We start from the raw sequence: 20,709 nt of genomic DNA, 5'->3' as shown, positions 1-20,709 counted from the left end.
AATACTACTCTTAAAAGTTAATAAAAATAATGGAAATACATGTATTATTTTATTTTATTTACATTATTATTTTTTATTAACTTTTAATTATATTTTTTACCTACGTGACTTTACCGAAAAAAACCTAAGAGTATGAATCGTTGCAGTCACGAAAGCTTCAAATCTAGAATTAAAGTAGTAATTCGTTGTTCACAGGGGTTTCTCCTCGAGACGAAAGTGGCCAAATCGGAGAATTGCACACTTTGTCGCATGAAAACACGTTCCTTCGGAGTGGGCAGATAGGAACTTGGTTGGACGACAGACAGACAAATAATCCCTGGTGGGCAGTGTGGAACCTGTTGTTCCTAATTCTAGATTTGAAGCTTTCGTGACTGCAAGGATTCATACTCTTAGGTTTTTTCGGTAAAGTCACGTAGGTAACAATAAAAAAAATGATGAAAAAATAGAAATAATAATTTATTTATATTATGATTTCTATTGTTTACTTTTATTGTTACCTGTTGTTCCTACCTGTAAAATCTCGACGTTTGAAAGCTCGCCATACCAGAACAACGATCTCGCCATCCAGCCACGAGTACCATCTTTCCCACTGCATTCCCCGAATGAGCAGAAAGTTCAACCGCGTTTACCACTGACTACTACACGACTGTTCCCCATGCCCTGAACCATAACTTTCAAACCAGCCACGAATATTCCTCGCAGTGACCCAAACCTGACCACATAAGCCTGACCCGCGATGCAGTCACGATCACTTCCACAGACATTCCTACCCTTTGATAATTGGTTTTTACCCTTCTATCTGGCAACAAAACTGACACCTTTTTTACAAGGAGTCATGTTTGCATAGACCACAATACCTGCAGCCATAATGCAAACAAAAAACATAACTCTGATAATATATGCACTGTCCTTGAAGTTGATTGGTCCGCACCCGAGACAGCTTTTCTTAAAGCTGTCTCGGGTGCGGACCAACATGACTCCTTGTAAAAAAAAAGGTGTCAGTTTTGTTGCCAGATAGAAGGGTAAAAAACCAATTATATTTTTTACTGGCAAATGAGGTTCCAATGGTATTCCTACCCTTTCTTTATCTTGTAGTTAACTACAGTGCTGTAAGCTGTCCCATTTCACCCAAACCTTCCCAAAAACCTGCATCACAAGCTTTCCCATGGCTACTTAAAATTTTTGAAAGATTTCATTTTTGCTGTGCACAGCCTTGTATTATAAATGTCATCAGCTCTTTGACTTCAGAGGTCAGGAGTTCACATTAGACCACTTTGCATTTTGTGATGTTGACCTTATTGGCCCTTCACATGCAATTAGATTTCATTGTAAGCTCATGTTACCTGGGCGAAAAGGTGGCGCAGTGGTTCGTGCACCCGTGCTATGAACTCGATGAACCGAGTTCACAATTCCCCGTGAACATTCGTGGCCGGTTATCATTTCCTCTCCCCACTGAATCCCACAATCTCCCCGTACTGACCAGCCTGGAGTGACTGACGCATGACATGATATTAATATTAAAGTAAAACATTGCAATAAATGTCATGCTGACAAGGCAGAGGCATCAGCAGTGGAATAGCAATGGGAGTTAATGTATGCAGTGGCATTACAGTAAACTGTATTTTGCTACCTACAGCAAAGCTTTCCTGCACAAAACATGCTGTTTTTAATTGTATGTTTTTTTATTGAAACTTTAAGGGGAAATTTAACTCAACATAAAATGTGCGCTTGATTTTAAGTGGCACGTGGTTTGTTCTCTAATGATAATGATGCCAAAGAACACAGCCATGGAACACGTGAAAGTGATAAGACCTATATTCTTGGGTCTTTCGGTAAAGTCACGGAGATAGGTTCTACGTGACTTTACCGAAAGTCACGAAAGCTTTATGTCATGATAAGACCCAGTTAATTTCAGACGTACCTGTTGAAATGTATTGCTTATTTAGTAGATGTGTTGTGATATACTTTACTTTCATACCTCATAGGCACTAATGAACATGGCCCAATAATCCGAAAAAAAGTTTTTCGATTTTTTCTTCAGTTTGCCAATAAAAAGACCCAGTAACGTTGCAGCCCCGCAATGGATTTGTTCACTCGAAAGTTGGTGCAAGAGGCTCTCCCCTAGAGGGAGCTTCAGAGAGTTAATCTATTGAGCACAACACATTTTTTAAAGGTTTATTACCAATTCAGGAATGATTTTTGTAACTTGAAAAAAATAGAATTGGTATTCAAGGTCTTCCAAATTATATTTTTAATGGTACAATATTTGACTTTTATACTATCTGCATAAATGTGTTTACGTGAATTCATTAACATAGTTTTAAACAATGTTTAAGTCATAAACCACTTCAGTTATTCAAAGCATATTATCTGCAAACTGTTCTTGGATGTTGGGCTTCGAGACTTGCGCTGTGAATTACAAAATAAGAGCATTGTGATCGTGCAGTATTATGATGGAAACGACAAAATAATAGCGTGTTATACACGAACAATACATTTACTTTTGTATCTGATATGCTCACCCAATCTGAAGCACGGTTTAATACCTAATGTATGCTTGCATGCATGTCTGAATCTCATGCTGTATTTTTATTTTCATTCTTAGTATTTGGTAAAGGTGCACCTCTGCAACTGCCTGCTCGCGCAACTTCTGGCAGAAGGGCCTTCAACTCGAGGGAGGTCTAAAGGGTATCTTGACCTACTCCTCTGTCATTGTACCCATTGAAACTGGTGGAGCATTTAAGAAAACTTGCCCCATTGTTCAAACTGCCGCGCCGGGAGAAAGAGACGACGAACTTGTATTGCAAGTCTAGTGTGTTAACCATTAAATCACATCAGCATTGTTAGTATATACTGTGTATAAAAAAAATAAACCGTAAATAGCATAAACTTGTTTACGTATTGTAGCACTCTTAAAATATAACTGTCACAAAAACACAATAAAATGCGGGTACTAAAATAACAAAGTTGCATTCGCATTGCTCAGGCGAGTCGATTAGGGTCACGCCATATTTGGCTGCAATAAATTTAACTTTATAAATTAAAAGTTTGGCTGCGATACATTTCCACATGATAAGCTGCTTCGTTGAGCTATCATTTATGGCCAGCTATATATCTCAGTGGGTCGTGATAAAAAAAAATGGTTTATATGCCACAGCACCAGGAAAGCAAAGAAGTTTTACATCTGTGATTGAAATATTCAGCAGGACCTCACATCGCCCAGGGCATAATGCACACCACTATATCTGTTAATTAGTAACTTCACATTATCTTGCCAATGTGATTATTACCTCGTTTAAGATTCTATGACCCAGGGCATGTTTTTTTAAACACATTACCTACTATAATCACCCAGAAATGTCTGTCCGTCCCGCACGTGACGTCACTCCACATGAGGCCCACCCCCTTCATTAATATTCATGCCCGCTTGGAAATTGACACTAACGCACAAGAAGGTCGCGCACTCCACATGGCGAACCCCTCCCCTCATTAATAATCATGAGTGGGTGACGTCACTCCACATGCCGCACCTCTCCACAATAACCGTTAGGGGGTGATGTCACTCTACACGCCGCACCCCTCCCCAATAACCTTGAGCGGGTGACGTCACTCCACATGCCGCACATCTCCACAATAACCGTTAGGGGGTGATGTCACTCTACACGCCGCACCCCTCCCCACTAACCTTGAGCGGGTGACGTCACTCCACATGCCGCACATCTCCACAATAACCGTTAGGGGGTGATGTCACTCTACACGCCGCACCCCTCCCCAATAACCTTGAGCGGGTGACGTCACTCCACATGGGGCAACCCCCCCCCGCCCTCATTAATAATCATGAGCTGAACAATTTTTCTTTTGAATATTTCAGATATACTGCAATTTCCACCCGGTGCAAAAAAGCTAGTTACAAAGTATAGCTCATGAGATAACACTTCATGCTGCACGGTGCTGTTAATACATATAAACAAGACAATGCAAACGAGTTCTTTATCTTGTTAATATACGTACAGTACGTTCAGCCCTTTGTAAATCCACTGCTGGATTAATGTGTGCACCACGTTTGACCATATCCTTGCCTATACGTTTGGGTTGAGCGGGTTGGTGAAGAGGGGACCATTACCAAATCGGACATGGCTCCTGATTTTTTTTTTATACTGCTGCAGGGTGCTCACCGTTGTGCCACTCTTCCGCACAATAAATTGCGGTATTTTATATTGACACACTATAATTGCCACATCACGTTTAATTTCCCGTAAAAAACGAGTGAAAACTCTGTAAGTGCTCATGCCACAAATCATGTCCACGTTCACATTTTAAATTCATGGTACGGTAACCAACATCTCAGCTCCGCATCATCATCATGTTTTTTTTCAGCTTTGGCAAATGACTGCGCAGATATCTACTTTAGTTCAGCAGTAAAGCAAAGGGGCCGTTGTTTCGATGAGCGGAGGAATCGGTTTCGTTCAACCTACTAAACACAGCACGGCCCAACACGATTTTTGTTCTTGGGTAGTGTTATTTCCTAATTGCTTATGCCTCAAAAGTATACAAAAATTACTATTATTTCCCACAAACTTTGCTTTTGTGACCAGGACTTTATGTGAAGGAATGACACAAATGCACACCACGTTTTCTTATTAAAAACAGGAAATTTTATAAATATCACTGTCCTGGTCACAAAAGCAAATTTTGTGGGGAATAATAGCCGTTTTCTGTACTTTTGAGGCATAAGCAATTAGGAAATAACACTTACTACCCAGGAACAAAAAATAATAAATGTGTTACACAGTGTTATTAATGGAGTGGATTATTAATTTTGCTGTTGTTCCCTGGTCCCAAAAGCCACGTTTGTAGGGAACAATATCCATTTTCTGTACTTTTGAGGCATAAGTAATTAAAAAAATAACACTTACTACCCAGGAAATTTTTTTTCGTTACACGGTAATCACCAATGTTTACACTCGAGCAGCAACCTCGTGCACATTGCCTAGGCCAATTTGGCTGCGCAGATTTCTACTTGGGCCAGCCTCATCCAGCGCTGCGTGGGTGACGCCGCCTTGTGTTGAGATCCTCGATTGGCTGCGGGCATTCGTACGCTCACCAACGCCATCCGCACGCACGTGAACACCCCCCCCCCCAGCTGCCAAATCCGCTTCCAATCTCCGCTGCCAGCGTTCTAACGTCTTCCGAGAATAAGATGAAAGATGATTTACCAGGATGATGATGACGACGACAACGACGAAGATAATACTAATGGTGATGACGATGTCCTCTAATAATACGAGATAATACAATCCAGGCGCATTGCATTTGTCCGGCAGGCGACCGCCATCCATCCGTCGTGCCATGTTCAACATCATCATCATCCGTGTTGCCGTCCGTCTCTTTGCGAGGAGTGGCAGAAGAAGCGAAGCAGTGACAGCAGCAGCAGGAGGGAGAGCAGCAGGAGGAAGATCTGCGCTCCTGTATCTGTACGTGCGACATTGCTGCCGCTGCGTAGCCAGAACCATCATCTCCTCCTCCTCCTCATCCTCCTCCTCCTGCAGGAGATGATCGTTTTGCTCGCGTACGGCGCGAAAGAAGTCCAGCCGTACATGCGTACAGAACCATCACGGGCGCTGCCGGCAGAGGAAGTCGTGCTGCGTTTGCGCGTATTGTTAGGGAGGCACCGAGGGAGGGTGGTGGTGGCGAGTTAGGGATTGTTGTTGTTGGGTGGTTGTGATTGCTGTGGTTGGGTGGTTGGGATTGTTGTTGTTGGGTGGTTGGGATTGTTGTTGTTGGGTGGTTGTGATTGTTGTTGTTGGGTGGTTGTGTTGTTGTTGGGTGGTTGTGATTGTTGTTGGGTGGTTGGGATTGTTGTTGGGATTGTTGTTGGGATTGTTGTTGGGGTGGTTGGGGGGGGGCAGAGATAGAGGGAACAGGGCCGGAGTGGGGGGCACGGGGGTCCCTGACTTGACTGTTAGTGGTGGTGTTGTTGTTGTTGGTAGGGGGTCGTCTTTGGTGCTGCTCGGAATATTGCTTGTGCCCTTGCCGGCTCTCTGTGGGTGCTCGCTTCAACATAGATTGCCCCAGCAGAGATCTGTGTTGTCGGTGTTCCTGCTACCACTGCTGCTGATGCTTTCTGTTGGTGTCTTTGTCTTCGCTGCTGCTGCTGTAGGTGATGTTGGTAAGCGTGTAATTTTGTGCCCGCATGCGGTTTGGTAGCTGTAATGTGGCTGCTGCTGCTGTTGTTGTAATAGCAGTAGTAGTGGTGGTGGGGGAGGCGACGCAACGGGAGGAAGAGGCTGGAGGGAGAGGGAGCAGGGAGGGAGGGGAGTGGTGGGAGAGAGAGAGGAGAGAGAGACGTGGGGGGTGGTGGTGGCGCTGCCTCGGTTGGCTGGATGAGGAGGGGTTGGGGATGCGGGAGGAGTGCTCAGCGGAGCGGGTATATAGCGAGGGGCACCACCACCACGACGACCACCACCACCACCGTCTTGCTCTGCTTCATTGCAACGGATGAGTTTGGCCAGACGGGTAGACGCTTGACGGAAGGACCCCTGGGCAAAGTGTGGCGGGGAGGGTTGCGCAAAAGTCAGTCGCAGCCTCTTTGTCTCGTTAAAACAAAACAAGAAAACTGCATCCCTCCGAAGAAGAAGAAGACGCATCCCACGGCTCCTGCCTGCTCCGTTGAGGGCCACGGGCATGCTGCTGCTGGAGGGCTGATTGAGGACAACCTCGCCGAACAGGTAGGGCAGACGGGGAAGACGACACTCACTCGGACACAGACGACAAGACACGGATCCCACGTGTGACAGACCACACGGGCTTTTTTTTGGGGGTTGGGGTTGGTGGGGGGAGAGGGCAAGTGCTGTTCGCGAGCACTTGTGAAAGGCCGGCACATGGCGCACGAGGGCTGGTTTGGGGGGTGGTGTGTGGTCAGCAAGCATCCCGGACCGCCTTTGTCTCTCCCTGCCCCCCCGCGCTGATGTTTTGACATCGCACAGAGAGCTACTCATTTGAACCGACTTCTAGGGGCTCCGAATCGAACTCGGGGAAGGGGTCAGGGGGTTCGTAACTCAGTGCGCTAACCATTGCGCCACCGCTCCCCGTTCTCGGACACGCACGTGGACACGCATTGGCAGCAAATCCGCTGTGCCATGAGACCCCCTAACCTGGCCCTGGTCGGGTGCGTTGGGGTTTTTCTTGACAAGGAGAGGGGAAAAAATTAACCCGTAAAAACAAAGTTTTTCACTATAAATCCTTTATATGCGTGGCGGCTAGAGTCCTCTCGTCCTCTGGCTTGAGATGGCTGCCACCTATGGGTCAGATGATTGCCTGCCACCATTAAGCAATTGGTAATTAAATATAATTTATTTTTTCCTAAAAAGTGTAAAGTTATGGGAAAAATTTTTTTCACGAAAATAAATTGTCACGCACAACGAGTCTGTGTGCAAAATGTCAGCTCGATTGGATCACGGGAAGTGGGTTAAAAAACGACCGAAAGATTTGCACGGTCGTAAGCGCGCAAGCAAGCAAGTGAACTTAATATAAAGGATTTTAAAAAGGCAAATTGGAGGACCGGTCAGTCGAGAAGAGACACGGGCTGGCTGGCATAGCGGTGGCATCGTGGCTCAAGATCTCCTCCTGCGCTGAGAGATTTCAACTTTTTCCGTGGCAGCTTAAGCTTCGTGCGCTGTCGCTGCTGCGACGGAATATGCAGCGTGGTGTGGTGGACATTGTACTCTCTGGGTTGCCGGGTTATTATCAATAAACTCACAGGAGGAGGAGAGAGAGATTTTGTCGAGGCGTTGTCTGAACAGTTTGAACAGTTTATTTAGAATTGCCCCATGAGCTAAGGAAGCTCTTGAATCGGGTTTCATCAGCAACAAAAAGCTAGAAAATTAAAACGCAATGTTTGCAATAGGTCATGTAAAAATTATAAATACAAGACGTACAGCAATGATAAAAGTCAACAGATTTAAAACGTACAATATATTGCTTAATGATCAATTAAATATTTCACTAAAGTGAACATTAAGATTAGAGAAACGTACTGAAAAATAGTGCATCTAGAGCGAGGAATAAGATTCGATAAAATGTTGAGTTTTCATAACGAGCAATACGAATCGCGTTGTGCGCATTTTTCTCGTGCGCGGTTTAGTTGCGTTATCATATTCCTCAGCGTTTCTGAATCGCGTATTGTACTTTGTATATTGTTGTACTTGTATGTGATGGATTTTTTTAACCGTGATAAGAAGTATTTTCGAATGACAGTTTGTTTGTAACAGTGCTCACACCGCACCAAGTTTAGCCACGTTCCTAAGGCTATATAATTCCCATAAACCTCATCCATTTACAAACTGTGAACACTGAAAAAGCAGTTCACGTGTCCCAGTACTGTAGCGTTTTTTTCCTTTCTTGTTTGCCTGTTTTCTACCCCCAACTCAAAATGAGATGGCTTAATGGAAAGCACATGTGTGCTCTCTGACACATGTGATCGTGTCTTGGGTTCACGTGCACTCTGGCGTTCTTAATAAAACTGCTTGTTTTGGCGGTGGGATGGCGGTGGCTTGTCTTGTGGTATGTCATCAACGAAGAGGCATCGTACAACAGCGATGTTCGGACGCAGCCCTGCAATTCCTCGTTCCTATTGGGACGGTTACACTCCCAAACCAGAGGGAGATCTCGAGAAATGGACTCAAGCATCGTAATTCCACCCACCCACCACCACTCTTTCACGCTGGCTGGCCCTAACGTCTTGGAAGAAGAGGTGGGAGTTATTCGCACTGTTATACCACCAACAACTCCAAGCTGCCAGCCGCTCGACTGACTTGATTGAACCCATTTGGTTGTCCTGCTGGGTGGACAGAGGCAGGAGGGAGGGGGAATTCAGAATCTTGCACCGTTGTTCCGACTGATGCGCGCTGTGTGGGCGACACTCTGGATTTGGAAGTCCAGTGTGCCAACCATTTATACCACGGTGATGCCCCCGTCATATAGTGACCTCTAGGTTATAATGTAATTCAGTGATCAAAGCCTCGCTGAGTCTCAAACTTTTTTTTTAAGGAATGTCCTGCGTTGGGATGTTTGGCCACTTCCATTGTAAAGATTGTTTACACGTGGGGGCGGAAATCGTAGTACCCAGAGAGAAGCCGCCACGCGTACAAACGATATAACACACAACGGCCTGCAGAGTAGAGGGTAAAGAACCCACTTGCTGTACTGCCGTCTAATGACCACCAACGCAGCGCAGCACATTTGCGAATTTCACAAATCTGCGTGTGATCCGGCAACCTTTTTCTCCAAAGCGCAACCACCCCTGGGGTTGATGCCAGGACGTAATGATTCATGGGCGTCGCGTTATTTCTATCGGGTGCTATGTTGCCATCGTCAACTCTGGAGAGACAAAGGCGGTCGGGGTGGTTTTGACTCGTACATAGGTGTTCTCTCAAATACAGTACTTGCCCTTTACAGCTTGTGGGGGTGCAGCAGAGAGAGTTTAATTAGACAGACAGTGCAATGTACAGACTCGGACTGGTTAATTCCTTACCGATGATGCTGTTGCGAGTCTGTTGAGCACGAACATCAAGTCCCGTTATTCGCCAGCGGGGCTCTCTGGCTGGGAGTGGCTCTCGGGGTGAATAATGGCTTTGGAATGGAACGGCGTGTGTGGTTTGTGTCCTGTTCTCTCTGCTTCTTGTATGAGACCGTGAGAGATCGTGTTTTTACAAATTGCTGGCATCAGTGGACGTATTAGACACGTGCATATCGCCATTCCTCCGCAGGGAATGATTGTTTTCAGACCATGTTACATATATTCCAGTACAACTACTTACTGTATCGGGGGAGAAAGAATAATACATCGTAATTGATCGTAAAATGTAAAGGTGCTGCTCTGTAATTGACTATGCACGCCACAGTCGGTGAAATGTCTTCCACGACAGGGAAATCTAAACTTCAAATCTAGAGGATATCCGCCCAATTCTTCCATGCTGGACAAATGTCTTGGAAGGGGTGGCAGTACCCACGCTTTACCCCACCACGAGCACCATGATGATTGACTGTACAGTCACAGAAACTAAACATTCATTTGTGCAGTGAACTGGCGTGCAAAGTGCTGTTGTGTGAGGAATGGCAGAAATCCACTATTCCGCGGTAATGTTGGGGATGGAATTGACGCTGATCATAAAAAATGACGGATAATGGATTGTGTGATGTTGAGCTTCACTTATTCACATCTATTGCGGAAAATATGAAACAGTCTCAGGATGGAAAAAAAAACTGTCGATAATGAGGACTACCTGGTAAAATAAAAACGAAATGAAAGTTTAGCTTATAGGATCATGGGTGGCATGAGTTCTACTGTAGTTGTATAAGAACCTATATTGGGTCCTATAATATCAATCATCGTTGTAGTTTGCTTGCTTTAGAGTCAGACATATGTGAGATTTCATTGCAGCCCTTTGGCCCACGTGCCAGCTCAGTTGTGTGGATTCTCACCACCTTATTACAAGTTCAACTATATCCCAGTTTATTTCTCCCCACTTCTTTCTCCAGTCTAACAAAGTCTGACTTTCCCGACGGAGTTCCCTGTGTTGTTGGTAGCAATGGTCAAACCAAGAAGGTGTCCTGTCTATATTGAGTGAGTCTTTGCGGCCCCTGGTCTTTTGTAAACGCCTGCTCTCATCGTGGATAATGGACCGATGGGGCTGTTGTTTTGGGCGTATTCGGCATTGTGGTTTTTGTTGTTGTTGACCATACTTAACCACACCAGTTCGTGTGGTTTGGCGAAGGGAGCACATTTTGGCTCGCCCAATCGCTGGCTGAGTAGATTGGCTGACGTGAGTGCCCCAGTGCAGTGGAGCTACTCGGCTCTTAAAATAAGCATTGGCAGATGCCTCTTATATAACACAAGGGGTTTAATGGTTGAGAAATAAAGCATGAATTGTGATTTATGTATTATATTAATTAATGCAATAGCGTACAGTATTTTAGTTTTATGTATTTGACGTCTTATATTTTCTATTGACAGCTGCGCAACGAATATACATTGCTTATTTTGCCCTAGTATTGACCAGCAATATTTAACATGTATCTTAATGCCACCATGTCTACAAAGACAAAGATTCCTCGCATAGCCTTTAACAGAGTGTTGGGGCAAGTGCTGTTAGCGGGCATCTATAAGACTGGCACGACACACAAGGGAGTGGGTGGCCAGCACCACGCCCGGCCGCCTTTGTCTCCCTAGTGGCAATGTTTACACACTGAACCAGGTATTAATTTGAGGCTGAGTCGACCTAGGAGAGACCCAGGACTGATTCAGATAATCGTCTCTGGTGTTTGCCGTGAGTGGGAATTGAACTCGAGATGCCAGATTCGTAATGTTAACCGGCGGCATTCCCTATGCCCACACCATACACACACACACAAATATGTACACTTTAGCATGCAATATGTAGTACAGACCATTTTTAATCGGTGTATTTAATAGTGGTTATGAGTTCAGTCCGGCGATTGTATAACCCACCATAGGCAATGCGACTCTTTACTCAATTACTTCATCGTGCTCAAATTACCAGCAAAAAAAAACCACATGCCGCCAGCCATTAGTGCTTCCTGCAATTTCAGAATCACGGTTCGGTTATAAACTAAGGTATGCGTTGCGCGAAAATAACCCAACGCGGATCCATATTTTAGTTTCCTTCAGTGGCCACCTCGCCCATTGCAAGTTGTGTAGATTTGTACGGTTAACGATCAACTTAAGTAAGGCTGCGTTGCTCGTCCGTGTTGTGGGCCAATTACACAGAGAGAAAGCCAGAAATTGCCTCCCTGTCAAGCACGTGGAATGCATTTGAAGCGATCTGTGATGACCTGGCACAGAAGTCATTAGTGCAGCTCAACCATCGCACATCTTGCACAAGCCTCAGGCTCGCTCAGCAGGAGGTAGAGGGACGGATTTCTTGTGAGAAGAAAAAAAACATGACAGAGAAAAAAACATGACAGTTTTTTCTCTCTCTCTATGCGTGCTTCGTAATCAATGCGATGTCTATCCTGTAAAATATGATGATGTTAGGCATTTGTTTAGCTTGCATTAGATATCCCTTATTGGCATACTTTCTGCCTGTATTAATTTGCTCCGTAGTCCAGCGAGAATGGCAATAATGTGGGAAATTCCAACTTTTGACCTCGGGGCTTGTGAGAGAAACAGTCAATTTGGGTGTTCCCGTGAATGGCAACCCTCAGATTTTTCGCACACACTCTGTTTAAAACAAGCTGTATGGGAGGTGACTTTGTTGTCCGTTCGTTCCGAAATAAATGTGCTTGGCCTTTCCAATCGAAAAAAAACCCCCTTTCTTTAGTCGGGGTAAGCAGTTGATGGTAGCTTTGTCTTGCAGTGTTATAAATAACTAGTATGTGTGCTGTGCCTTTTAACACAAACACGCAGACTTGCTATTTCACTTAACAAACTATTTGGTGATACTGTATTGGCATTGGTGAATAAACGCAAATAACAACAACAGCAACCTAAACATATTCATCACTAACACCGTGGCCTTAAAAGTAAAACATATATGTAATCGGTGACGTTTCGGGCAATAACCCTTCGCCATAGCACATACTAGAACACACACTTTGCTTGGCTTTGTTCCCGTTTCTCCACTGCCCCCCATCTTGCCTGTCAGCCACAGTCTCATTTCCTTCCGCCCCTGCGTTATATCCGTCACAGTGACATTTCCACGTCACGCGTTCTTGATTTCCTTTTTAAACACCAACAAATAGCGGGGCAATGATGCTCGCGTACAAATCTTGCGCCCCGTTACGAAACGTTGGGTGTTTTAGTTTAGCTGGACAATTTCCATGACGGTGCCCGTATCTGGCTGCCTTCTTGTGCAATGTCCTCAGTGTTTCTGTGGCTGTGGCTACGCTGTTGCGTCGTAAACGGTGGCATAGTTGGTGAGATGTTGATTAGGTGACGCCGGCAGGCATGTCGCTGTGCCGGTCAAGTGAACCGAGTCACACACAGCAGTCGTTTGTTGAGCCTGGTTGCTTAATGACTGTCTTGTCCATGTGTCTTGCCCCATCTACTTGCGGTCACACGTGGGCCACCAGCTCTAGCCCCTGCTGTTTGACGCTGGGGTGTTTTTTTTTTACGTAGGTTGTTTTTTGGTTTCTGCCAGCCCCATGTTGTTGACGTCTCCCTGCTGGGGTGGAATTAAATGCATCCGTGTCGTTGCCCCTTTTTGAAGTTGTTGCTGTTTCTTGCAAAAAATTGTGTGCGAGCGAATGTTTCCGACGGTACGGATTGTGGTAAGCAACGCCCAACCCCGTAGATTGTGATTTTGTTTTAAAGGAAAGAGGGGGGGGGTGCAAGTTGAGTGAGAGGTCGTGACAAAATGTGAAGCGAACTTTTAACAGGAATGTTAAACACTTAGGGGCCGTCCATAAATGACGTCACGCACCTGGGGGGGGGGGGTCAGATATTTGTGACGATGTGTGACGAGGGGGGGGGGTTGAGAAATGTGACGTCACATTAAAATGCGCAACTTTAAATAAATATAAACAACACGTTCTACTTAATTAAATAGACTTTTTAATGAATGTTTTCTCCTACAACATCAGAGTGCAGCGGCACATTAAATATGCACTACAATGACAATAGTTTAAAGCGATTTGAAGCATGTTTTATTTGGGGGGGGGGGCAGAGCTTTGTGACGTCATATTTGAGGGGGGGGGGGTCTGACTCCTTGTGACGCCATGTGACGATGGGGGGGGGGGTCAAGAATCGTTCAAAATCGCGTGACGTCATTTATGGACGGCCCCTTATGAGAATGAGCAATGTTAGGATTGCCTTTCGTCTTATTGTGCATTCTGTTCTGGCTCCCCACTCCCTCTGTTGTTTACCACTAAAGTATGTTAATGCCAATTGTTTAACCTTTTCCAATTGTCTAATCTACGTCCAGCCAGCCCCGTTCAGCTATTGCCGGCAGATTGTATTCTTCAAAGAAAGCTCGCAAATTAAACAAATACATAGGTGTGGGGGAGGCGTGGTGTCCGGGGTCTCGCTAACGCGAAGCAGATTGTTGCTGGGTTGGGAACGTACAGCTTTGAGCAGGCATCACGAACCTTCAATACGCATCTTTCTTTTGGCACGCAACCCACTCACTGCAGGCTTGTGCTTGATTTCACCTGCGAGTGCGCATATACACATTGTGAAATACACGACGTGCGTTTTGGTTACTTCATAAGTGACTCAATATTTACCCAGTAACACCCTGTATCATGAACACGTAGACACGAATTCGTTTTGGATAGGGTTGCTCTACATTGCTGGGCGCTTTAGGGGCCGTCCATAAATGACGTCACGCGATTTTGTCCGATTTCTGACCACCCCTGCCCTCCCCTCTCACACGGCGTCACAAAAAGTCAGACCCCCCTCAAATATGACGTCACAAAGCTCTGCCCCCCCCCCAAACCGTATTTCCATTTTTAACATAAAACATGCTTCAAATCACTTTAAACTATTGTCATTGCAGTGCGTATTTAATGTGGCGCTGCACTCTGATGTTGTAGGAGAAAACACGTATTAAAAAAAGAGTCATTGGAAAGCGAAATTTAGCATAAAATTCACTTGAAAATATTCATCGTCTAGCTAAAACTGCAGATGTTCAGAATATTATATTGAAATTCTCTTACAATTATAAAATATTAAAAGTAATTATAACTATAAAAAAAATACTTTTCACTTTGTAGTAGAACGACAATCACATATTCATTCCACAGAATCAAAAGCCCTGGTAGAATCATTAAAATTAAAATGTTTAATAACAATAATTAAAAAAAAGTACAAAATGTATGCTTCGCCATTCTCCCATGGAGAAGCAAAATGCTCCTTCATGGAATAAATAAAAGGTGACCTTAGTAAATTAAAATAATCAAATAGTTAATAATGAAAATTAATCAAAATTAGTGTTATAACAATTATATTAAATTAAGTAGAACGCGTTGTTTATATTTATTTAAAGTTGCGCATTTTGATGTGATGTCACATTTCTCACCCCCCTCTCCCCCTCGTCACACATCGTCACAAATGGCTGACCCCCCTCCCCCCCTAGGTGCGTGATGTCATTTATGGACGGCCCCTTAGACGCGATACGATGTAATTGATTACAACTGCCAAAATGATGGGATGGTGGTAACAAAAAAAAACTGCCACAATATTCATACTCTTTGGTTTTTTCAGTAAAGTTACGTAGGTAAAAAAACTAAATAAAATAAATTTCAGTGAAAACAACTAAATTAAAACAAATCACGACGTTTCGAAGGCAACACAAGCCTCCTTGCAGTCACGAAAACTTAAAATCTAGAATGCCACAATATTGTAATGATCCTCCCAACTTTATAATGTGCTGTCACATCAGTATCCGCTCACTCTCGTCGAGAGAGAACAACTCGCAGGTGTGAGGAGGAACTCCAGTTAAGCAGGAAGGCGGTCACGAGGTGAGCCGGTGCTATATCAACAATTGCCCAAGCTCTGGGCTCCTCTATATTTAGGCGTTATCAACCAATTAATGAGTATTTACAAGAAACCGGAATATTCTTAAAAAGAAAAACCCACGATGCGAGGGGGCAGCACTCTATCCCATAGAGAATGAACAGATGGAGTCCATCTTTGCTGTACTGTACCGCCTTCTTCTGGCAAGCCAGGGTATGGAACCTCGCCACGTGGGGGAAGGGAGTCTCACAACATTCGTACGATCCACAAACCCTCGCCTCCACAGTGCTGGATTGCAGGCGTGCATAGCCACCAACTGCCCAGCCAAATTATTACAATATACAGTAATTATATTTTTTATTTTACAATCATTATAAAGGGACCTTGCCATGGTGTGATAGTACACGCGACTTGCAATCCAGGGGTCGCTGATTCGGCAGTTGAAACAATGGGCAGGTTTCTTAAACTCCCTGGCCTCTGTTCACCAAGCAATATAATTGGGTACATCACAGTTCGTCACTGAGCTGGGCACGTGTGTTGGGGTAAAGTGTGGGTACTCCCACTTCTTCCAAGACGTTTTGCCAGTGTGGAAAAGTAGGCCAAAAATGCATTTTCTAGAGCTTCCTCCAATGGAAGTCCTTCCTCCAGCAGCAGTGTGTTCAAATAATGGCAAGGCCACACCTTTACCTTATTTATATAATTATGGCCCGCATTTCTGTACTGACATTTGGTTATGCGTTTTGGTAAAGCTGTCTCACAATTAAGTTTTACTCTGTGCGCCAGTGAGCGTGGGATATTGCCACTTGTGACCTCCAGGCTTGTGCAAGAAACACTACATTTTTGTGCTTCTATGTGGAGACGCCTGGCATTGTTTAACACGCGCCACAATCCGAGTGGTTTAAAAACCGTATCGCTGTGTTGTCCGCGCACTGCTCTATGAACCCAGGGCACCGCAGTGGTGAGATGTTAACTACCTTGCGTGGTATACAGGAGGAGGTCATGGGTTCGATCCTGACCCTGACATCTGTATATTTGGAGTTTGAATGTTCTACTCGTGGTCGTGTGGATTTTTCTCCGGGTCCTCCTGGTTTTTCCTCCACATTTAGAAACATGCGTTAAGAGTTTTTGGCTGCTATAAAATTCCACGTGGTAACGCACTTCGTTGAGCTATCCATTTGTGGCCAGGTGGCTTCTGAAAAAAGAGTTATGTAGCTCAGTGGGCCTTACCTGGTAAAGTAAAAATAGTCTAGTTTACCTAAGTTTGATTCCTCATCACGGCTAGCATCATTGAAGAGGGATCTCTGAAACCAGCTATGCCCTTCCTGCCTCTCCACCCCTTCATTAAACCGCAGTCACCAGTGTGAACTACGGTCAAACGAACCTGGAGTCTTGGGGGATGCCTTTGTCCAGCAGTAATTTGATGAAGGGCTGTACTTTCATCATTATTATACTCACTCAGTTAATTGCATGTGATTTGGCCTTTCCTCCGGAAATAAATGTGACTGGCAATGAAAGAAAAATCGAATGAACGATTAATTTATTTAATAATAACTGGCCATCTCACCAGTGAATAATCATATTTGTGATCTGAAAAATACTGTACCTCTGATGTGCAGATAATAAACTGCCAGGAAGTTTATCAACGTAGACCGCAGCACGGTTTTGACGGTGGATGCTCGTGAATCGGGAGCAAACACAATCATCTTTTTGTAAAGCGGTGATTGCACTTTCGAAAAGAAGGCCGCGGGCTACACTTTCTAACGTGCTAATTACCATTCCTGGATTGTATTGAGTGATTGATGCATGCATGCACATTATTCGGTCAATGTATAATCCCATCGACATAATTAGCACCACGGGAGACTATCAAGGGACGATCAAATTCAATTGTTGCAAGCACAAGCGACATACAATGCAAAGTATGTAATATTTTCACATGTCGTTGGTGTCCCTTTGAATCACGCGTGTGGCGTTAAGTGAGGTGCACCAATAAGGCGTTACCCTTTAAAATGAAAACATATATCTTTGAGCGCTAAAAACAGATGGAATGTTGTTAGGTACGTAGATATTTGCCGATTGCCCAAGAGTGTTTTTTTGACGGCAAAAAAAGACAATCTATGGAAATCTTCCAATTTGAATAAATATTCGTCGATGCATCTGTTCACGTCATGGGCCTGGCACTGGGTGCGTTCAGTTATTTGCGTGCGTTCTTGAACGTCTGAGCGAAGCTCTCAAATTATGCACTTGAGTGGGCGGCAGCGAATTTTTATTTTGGTTGCTGATATGCAGTGGTTTTTCAAGCCAGGTGTCCCCGTCCCCCCCTTTGCTGCATATCCACCGTACCCGCGGTGGTACAAGACATCTTAAGCCACAGGATTGCGTAATTGGCCGCAAAGCCAAATAGTTCCCCCGAAACTGGGTCTGTGGGAAACGCCCAAAACGTCTCCAAAAGCCAAACTTGATGCACTCCATCGGGATGGAAGATGCCAAAGTGCACGCGCTAAATATGCACGATCTCACTTAAGTCAAGGGCAATATCTTCTTGGTTCTTTCGGTAAAGTCACGTAGAAGGGAGATAATAAAATAATAATAATAATAAAACATAATAAAATAATTCTCACGACGTTTCGGCCACAACGCAAGCACCTGAGGACGGCTGCTTGCGTTGTGGCCGAAACGTCGTGAGAATTATTTGATTGTTTTATTTTAATTATTTTATTATATCCCTTCTACGTGACTTTACCGAAAGAACCAAGAAGATGAATCCCTGCAGTCACGAAAGCTTTAAATCAAGGGCAATACCTTGATATTGAACACAAATGTATTTCACTTATCATTACAGTATTTCGCGTGCAAGTTGCTTTGTTTTTAAATTATGATTGTACATTTTAACAAAGAACATGACATGGCTATGCCCATTTACCAATTAAATCCCTTTTCAAAAGAGGTCGCCAAGCAGTTCGCTCTCTTTTGCATCGGCAGTGTTAATTTTACCGGCAACTTTGACGGCGATTCCGTCGAAGGACGTCTCTGCCGCATGTCGGTGCTCTGCCGGCTCAGACTGGTAGGCAATTTCACGCACCGCACAGCCAGAGATGATTGTGCACAATGCCCATTTTGCTTGTTGGCTTTTTCTCGGAAGCCGCCAAAGGAGGACTTGCTGTTCCGTACCAGTGCAACACTTGAGCTGCTGCTTTCGAGAGAAGCCCTGCAGGTGTATTTCGCCGTGGATTCCGATGCCACAGCACGCAGTCTCGAAATTGCGTGATTAATGGGTGACTTAGAAGGAGTAATGATGTTTTTTTTTATCATGAAGACAATATATGCCGTTATGCTAGAGCAATTTTACGCAGAATAGCTTGAAGATTTTTTGTTGCCATCATTAAGCGTCAACGAGACGAAACGGGATTGCACCTGCTCGCGTTATAAAACGTGACCTGTGGCACATAAACAGGTGGAATAAATACCTAGTCACTGATGGGGAGCCATTACAAATTTAGCTTCTAACAGACTCAAAATGAACATGATAATGTGATCTCGTGTGTGCTCTTCATCGTTACTGATTATGTGGGCGCGTTTAAAGTAGGGGGTTGTGTGTGTGTGGAGGGAAGCTACTCGCCCACCTTTCCCTGCTGTGTGTGTGTGGGTGTATGTATGTGGGTCGACTCAGCCTCAAATGAGTACCTGGTGCGGCGTGTAAACATCGCCACTGGGGAGACAAAGGCGGTCGGGCGTGGTGCTGCCCACCCACCCCCTTGTGTGCCGTTCCGGCCTTCATAGGTGCTCACTAACAGCACTTTCCCCAACAGTCTGCTAAGGCTATACGGGGATCTTGTCCTTGTGCATTCCTATGTGTGGTTAGCGGTGGTTAGCGTGCTTGTTACGAACCCAGTGACCCCAGTTTAATTTCCGCTCACCACCAATATCAGTGACGAATATCTGATCTCGTGCTGGGCTTCCCTTATGTCTACTAAGCCTTAAAATTTTTAGCTGGTGCTGTTCGTAAGCATGAGTACTAGGGAGACAAAGGTGGCCGGGCATGGTGCCAGCCACCCACCCCCTCTTGAACCTTGCCAGCCTTCATCGGTGCTCTCTAACAGCACTTGCCCCGAACGTCTATTGAGGCTATACGGGGCATCTTTGTCTTTGTGCCTACGTGCACATATTCACGGGCGAGGGCCTCCCATTACCCCCTAGGTCAAACCCAGTGTTGCCAGACCTCCGACAGGAGGAGGCCATCACACTGTCAAACCGGTGTCTGCCAGTTGCCAATGTAAATTGGACGTTGAGACCTTCACTTAGACAGGTACGCTGACACCAACAACATGTAGAGATGTGCCATGCAGTAACAGGGAGTACTAGAGTGCCGTGTGGTATTACATGGCTGTCGATGCCTATGCGATTGTTTGGCGTGCCTTGAATGGTGTTTAAAATGCTGGGTGAGATTATGTCATTTTTTGTAATGTTTTGTTTCGGTCATGTGTTTGTATCATTTTCTAGCCGGCAGTTATTATTATTATTGTTCATAAATGTGGTTTAAAAATGTCCTGCTTTTGCAGAATTACGTGCAAAATTGTCACTCACAGACATGATTTCTTGCAAAATGTTTCAGTTTTTTTAAACATTTTGAGGGTGAAGATTCCCATTATAACAAATAATAATGACACGTTCTTTAGATATATATATATTTTAGGTCTAACATACCGGGCTGAGTGCAGTTTATAATTTTACTGATGAACTATAAGGTAATGAAAAACAACCTTTGAAAATGATCATTATTATTGGAAGGGAGGTGAAAGTTTTAATTTTAAATCTCCCCGTGGAGCCAAATCACGTGGCCCCTGAAGGGTAACTGCTCAAATTGGGCCTGCATTCTTCCGACCATTTACAAGCTGTGTAATGGAACGCTCCACAGTTGCACATCACATTAGTTAAGCATTTTTAATATATTGTTTTGTTTTCTACTTATTTGTGTGAAATGTGGCCCAGCAGTGTGACGTATGCAACGCAAGACCACTTCTGCGCTCATGGCCAAGGATTTACATCTTATTCAGTCAAGCATCCATTTTCTAAAATGTCTGAACTGTTAAACACACGTTCATTATTGCGCGACATAAACCAAGCGTTGTCTCTTGGTGTGTGGCAACAGAGGGGTAGATATGTTTATTCAAAATGTACACGTGCAGCCCTTGCCAATCCACCACTGGTAGAGGGCCTCGCCATGAATACCAGCC

At 44.5% G+C, this 20,709-nt stretch overlaps 1 protein-coding gene across 2 annotated transcripts in view; it reads left to right on the top strand.

The window, feature by feature from the left end:
- The first annotated feature begins 5,942 nt into the window (after positions 1 to 5,942).
- The window catches only part of ST3GAL2 (ST3 beta-galactoside alpha-2,3-sialyltransferase 2), a 97,705-nt gene continuing 82,938 nt past the window's right edge, over positions 5,943 to 20,709 (top strand). For both annotated transcript variants that reach the window (XM_078601913.1, XM_078601914.1), the window contains exon 1: positions 5,943 to 6,728. In XM_078601913.1, coding sequence (XP_078458039.1) covers positions 6,384 to 6,728 — 345 coding nt within the window. In that variant the 5' untranslated portion in view covers positions 5,943 to 6,383. The remainder of the gene's footprint in view (positions 6,729 to 20,709) is intronic.

This window comes from Lampetra planeri, chromosome 17, assembly GCF_965212315.1.
Source record: "Lampetra planeri chromosome 17, kcLamPlan1.2.h2, whole genome shotgun sequence".
NCBI classification, from domain to species: domain Eukaryota; kingdom Metazoa; phylum Chordata; class Hyperoartia; order Petromyzontiformes; family Petromyzontidae; genus Lampetra; species Lampetra planeri.
Note: the sequence above shows the minus strand (reverse complement) of the source record. Positions and strands in the feature narration are given on the sequence as shown.